Below are 5,735 nucleotides of genomic sequence, written 5' to 3' on the forward strand. Positions count from 1 at the left end.
GCAAATGCTATCTGGTAAGTGCAGTGACCGAGTTAGTCACTTATTCTGTGATGAGCAGCCATTCTCCTGTGTCAACTTAGGACGCAGCCAAGTAAAACAGATAGTTTGTTGAAGGCATTTGTATGTATATGAGGGTTAGCAGGAAAAATGAAGCCAGGAAAACTTCTTATGAAGATATACTACTGACACAGATAATGTGTTTCTGTTGTTTTAAACAATGATTTTAAATGAGAACTGTGACATCATTTTTCTTTCCTTTTTATGCAAAACGGTCTGCTTGAGAAAGGTGTGGAAAGTCCAGGCCAGTTTTCCCTCAGTGTTAATGGAAAACTGACCAGTAGTTCGTAACAGAGCTATATTTTGTCCAGTTTCTAATAAGCCTCATGATACGTCTTTCTGTTCCTTTTTCTTAGCCAGTCGGACTACCCTTATTTTCATGTTAATTTTAGCGTACATTTCTGCCTGAAGACATCATGACAAATAGACACATGCCTGCACACATGCAATTCCATATATTTTTTTTTTTCTCTTATTATTGACATTTGAAAAAGGATTAGTCAAGATGACATAATGTATAATTTATTTAGCAATCAGTACTTATATGAAAAGCTTATAATTATAGGCCATTGGCATTTTTGGGAAGTGTCACAAATTAAATAGTCAAGAAAAGTACATTGGATTTCTTCAGAAACAGGGCAACTGAATTTCCTTCTGTCTCTCTCTCTCTCTCTCTGTGTGTGTGTGTGTGTGTGTGTGCGTGCATTAAAGTATGTACCCATTAGGGTTATATCTGTTATTATATTTATTGTATTTTTTATTTTTATTTTTTTTTACCCTTTTAGATATGTATAATGCGTAAGCATATATTGATATAGCCCACACACAGTAAATAATGTGCACATCTGTATAGGTCTTCTAATACTTGCTTATTGTCGTTTTATTATTTATTTTTTTATTCTACTTACTTTTTAAGTCTATATGCCATGCATGCGTCGTTTAAAATGCATGTTGTAAACCATTTTAATTTTCTATTCAAGTTTATGAGCTGAAATATAACTTTACTACTTTCCATTTTACTGTTACTTAGTATGTTATCTGCTTATAAAAGTTAAGCTGACAGCATTAGCGCCTACTTGTGGATAGAAGTGTATTAGCATGACTAACACTAGAGTCAGAGCTATCGTGTCATAGCTTACAAGTCGAATTTCATACAGTATAGTCATGTTTCTGGGTACAAATATGTCAGAATACCATAAAATAACATAAGTCTGGTAACATCTGTCCATCAACAATAGAGAGGTGTTTGTTAGGGAATACGTTTACTGTAAGGCGGCAGATCTGGAAGAGCACAGAGGGGGAGGGGAAGAGCACTTGTAGTACCAGGAATAGTATTACTGACAACCTACCCTTACTGGAACACTAGTGAGGGCGGAGCTAACTAGAACATGACTGGCATGCCACTACAAATAGCAGAGGACTTCTCAGCACAGCAGAAGTAACACTAACCTCTCCAAACAAGACAGAAGTGCTCTCAGCCAGCCGGAGTAGAGACCAACTTCTTTGGATATTACATAAAGTTCTCAATCTCCCAAAAGAGACTCAAAGGTAAGAGAGACTTTCAGAGTCTGCTTTTGAAATGAGAGTATTTTGAAAGTGCTTTATACACTTTAGTCTATCTGTATATAATTTTATGATTAAGCCTTATCTTATATACTTACATACATCTTACATATGTATCTCGTTTATGTATGAAGGAGTAAGAAAAAGTAATGCCAACAAATCATATTTTTATCAAGCTTAAGTTAAAATGACTTTATACTAGAATAATGGTATTTTTATTACATGTACTTCAATCTACAATTATACAACATCATTTAATAACTGGCTTATAGACATTTACTCCAATTCAGTTTTGCTGAATGAAGGTTTTCTGTGATACTAATCTAAAATCCTTCTTCTGTTGCCAGCTTTAAGAGGCTCACTCTTTCACCGTAAGAGCTGTACAACTGCGTTGTGTTCCCGGCAGCTTGAGGTTTGTGCATAGCGCCATGGTCACCCACAGCAAGTTTGACAACGCAATGAGCAGCAGCCTGTTTGATGCAAGCATGCGGCTGCCGTCTCACCATTACAAGACCTTCAGCTCGAAGCTGCAGTTCCAGATGGTGCAGCAAGCCGTCAGGATGCTCCAGGAGAGCGGCTTCTACTGGGGCTCCATCAGCGGCAAAGAGGCCAATCACTTGTTGAACTCGGAACCTAGCGGGACCTTTCTGGTCCGAGACAGCTCAGACAACCGGCACTTCTTCACGCTCAGCGTCAAGACCGAGTCGGGCACCAAGAACCTACGGGTGCAGTGCGACAACAAGTCCTTCTTCCTTCAGACGGACTCCAAGAACATGCAGTCCGTGCCTCGCTTCGACTGCGTGCTGAAGCTCGTCCATCACTACATGCCCTTGTCCAGAAGCTCTCTGTCCATCGGGAGCTCGAGGAACTCATACTACATATACACGGCGGGCGAGAAGATCCCTCTGGAGCTGTTGAGACCCCTTCCTTGCATCATGTCCTCCCTGCAGCATCTCTGCAGGAAGACTGTCAATGGACATATAGACGTTTCCAGCAAAAGAGAGCAGCTGCCCCAACAGCTGAAAGACTTCTTACAAGAGTATGATGCTCCCATTTAAAGAGTTGTGGCCAGCGAAGAAACAAGAAGTGGTGAGGGAGCTAAAGCTAGGTGTAATGCGAGGTAAAGCTTGTTGGACCAAGAAGTATTGAGCTGTTCATGAGTACATGGAGTTTTCCAATCAACCCTGTGCGGTCATGAGTACTATCACTGATGCATTCTTATGCAACTGATCTTGAAGCATCGATCTTGCCGTAACAGTCTCGATGAATGGACGTTTTGTACTGTTTTCCCGTACCAGTGCCAGTATCGTAACCCACTCTGTGGGCACCAATCACTGCCTTTGCACTGTCCCGAATCTGTGAGCTCCGCCAAGCAGGGAGATAGCGAGCCATTTAACAGAAGTCAGCCGCCGCCTGCTTCCAAGTAAATATTTGTGCCTTTCAGCAGAAAAAGGAAGATGTCAGTTACAGCACAGCACTGTGGCATAGTGAACATGCCACTGAGAAATGCCTTCTGGAGTCAGGACTGAACACAGATCGAGATGGACACATGTCGATATTCTGCTTGTACTTGAAAGAGTGACACTTTGGAACAAAATGTCTGTGTTTTTTTAGTGGTTCGTGTCCGAAGCAGTTCAAAGCAGACTGCTCGTTCTTGAATGTATTAACACACGTGAGTGTTTTGTGTCTACCGATCACCCATGTTTTACCTTGTCACACATGATGCTGTTTACATACATGAAGATTATGAATTTAGATCGGTTATCTTTTGTGAAGACATCTCAACCATGTTTTGATGTTACATATTTATATTTATGAAAGCAAGAAAACATTTCAGTAATTTATTAAAGAGCGATATTTTTGTAAAAATGAACTCGATGTCTCTGGGTTTTTCATTTCTTAGACTGTTTTACCTCAGATTCACACTAATTCAGAATAATTCAAAATGTAGATGAATCAGAATTGGCGGCGCCTATGATTCAGATTCCCGGAGTGTCCTTGCCTGGAAGGGATAAAGTTGATTCAGAGATATTCACTTTGGTGAGCGGGAATGTTCCCCCCACCCCTCGCTCTCTGACAAGGCTCTTCCAGTAAGACTTTGACTGATATGAGGAAGCTCGGGATAACAGTTCATGTTTTAAACAGTATTTAAGAGAACAACCTTGGACAATAAAAGAGAGTTAATATTTAGCATGTGGGAACAAATGAGTGGATTACATGAGAGAAGAAAAAATAACTAATTGTGTCTGTGAATGATAATAAAGTTACATTTTCTGTGAGTTTACCCAAAGTATGTGATCAGATTCTATTTTACAAAACATATCTTATAAAATAGCACTAGCCCAAGGTTCAAACACACCTACTCGTTCTTCGTTATTTCTATTTTAAAACATTTTTCAAAACTATGATAGCTAAAATTGATGTCGTTTTTGAAAATGACATTTTTTGAACTTCATTTCAGACTTTTAAAACAGCATTGAGGGAGTTCATATGTATGCCACACACTAGCTGACTGTTTTCCCTTCATATTTCAACTAAAAAAGAAAAAGATAAAAATGAAATAAATACTAATTCATTCAAATAAAAGTAATTTATTGAAGAAATTCATACACTAAGACAGTTTATATGAAATTAACATTCAATCAAACAGAAGCCATTGAAAATATTAAATATAAATGCAGTAAAGTCCTTTGACTGGTAGTGTAAAAGTAGCAACAGCTGATCTATCTCTCTCTCTCTCGCTCTTTAAACAAGTGTAGCTTTACTTGGTAGAGACTGTGTTAAAGGGGAAGAGGTGTGACTGCTGCAACTCTTTTGAACTCAGTCTTCTGGGAAACCAATCAAGTTTCTAAAGTCACAGTGTTGTGGCGAACCAAACAGGATTGGAATGTACAGTACTTACAGAGCTGGGGAGTGTGTGTGTGCGTGTGTTTGTGAGAGAGAGAGAGAGAGAGAGAGAGAGAGAGAGAGTGTTTGTCTGAGATAGAGAGTGATTGTATTTGTATGAGCAAGGCTATGTCCATGTGACAGTTGGTAAATCGACAGAATCAATATGTTGTCACAATGAGGAAAAAAAAAAAAAATCTGAGTTCAGACCTTGATAGAGCTTTCTAGTGCTCCACGCATGGCTGTCAAAAATGACCGAATTATAAAATTAATGTACTATTTTAATATTGTATATTTTTAAGGTATTTTATGGCACCAAATTATATTTATGTAGTGGTTATATACTATTTATTACATGTTAACCATTTTTGAAGCATAGGCCCGAAAATACAATTAAGTTTGGTCTTTTTTTTAAAGAAGACACTTTGCAGATTAATGCTCAAGTTAAGAAATGTGAACGTAAATGCAGTATAAGAGTTTATTTTTGTGAAAAATGCACTATATATATACATATATATATATATATATATATATATATATATATATATATATATATATATATATATATATATATATATATATATATATACTTCCCAAATAGTTCTACTTTAAATGTATGCTACTCGAAGAAAATAAATGCTATTAATCGAAAAAAGTTATGTTCCAAATTTGAGGTTGATATCAACAAAATGAGGACAATTTCATCTTTTTGAATCATTTCCTTGTTTGTTATTTAATTTTGTCTATGTTCGCATAGCATGTGCCAAATTAATTATTAATTTTAACTACAGTGGCCCATGCATGTTCAAGCTCAAACCTTAGCACCAAATCATCCAGTGATGTTTAAAATACTATACATTTCATTCAATCCTTTAAGAAATATTACTGACCTTGGTAATAAAACACAAATGCAAATGCTTTGGGCTCAGGCCCATGGATAGAGTGAAAAGAAATTCAAATTTTAAATAATGAGTTTAGGTCGCATGGTCTCACCCCAGATTTTTTTTTACTTCTGACAAACAGGCACATTGTGTACTATAAACACTTTGCCTTTTTCTTCTTCCTGCTATACTGATGTTTACAGTAAAATGAAAAAAAAAAAAAAAAAAACCTTGCTCCTCTCACAACACGTGAAACTATGAGACTCTAAAGCAGGAAACAGTTTCGTACCAGCCACATAAAGGCGTGCAACCAGCTGCTGCTGCTGCATGCATGTGCAGAACCAGCTC

General features: G+C 37.4%; 1 protein-coding gene across 1 annotated transcript; it reads left to right on the forward strand.

The window, feature by feature from the left end:
• The first annotated feature begins 1,461 nt into the window (after positions 1 to 1,461).
• Positions 1,462 to 3,904, forward strand: LOC113047576 (suppressor of cytokine signaling 3-like). Its single transcript, XM_026208954.1, has 2 exons — positions 1,462 to 1,605; positions 1,968 to 3,904. Exon 2 carries the CDS (start codon positions 2,049 to 2,051, stop codon positions 2,676 to 2,678), a length of 630 nt encoding a protein of 209 aa, XP_026064739.1. The 5' UTR covers positions 1,462 to 1,605; positions 1,968 to 2,048; the 3' UTR covers positions 2,679 to 3,904.
• Positions 3,905 to 5,735: the final 1,831 nt, after the last annotated feature.

This window comes from Carassius auratus, chromosome 28 (assembly GCF_003368295.1).
Source record: "Carassius auratus strain Wakin chromosome 28, ASM336829v1, whole genome shotgun sequence".
In the NCBI taxonomy this organism is placed as follows: Eukaryota; Metazoa; Chordata; class Actinopteri; order Cypriniformes; family Cyprinidae; genus Carassius; species Carassius auratus.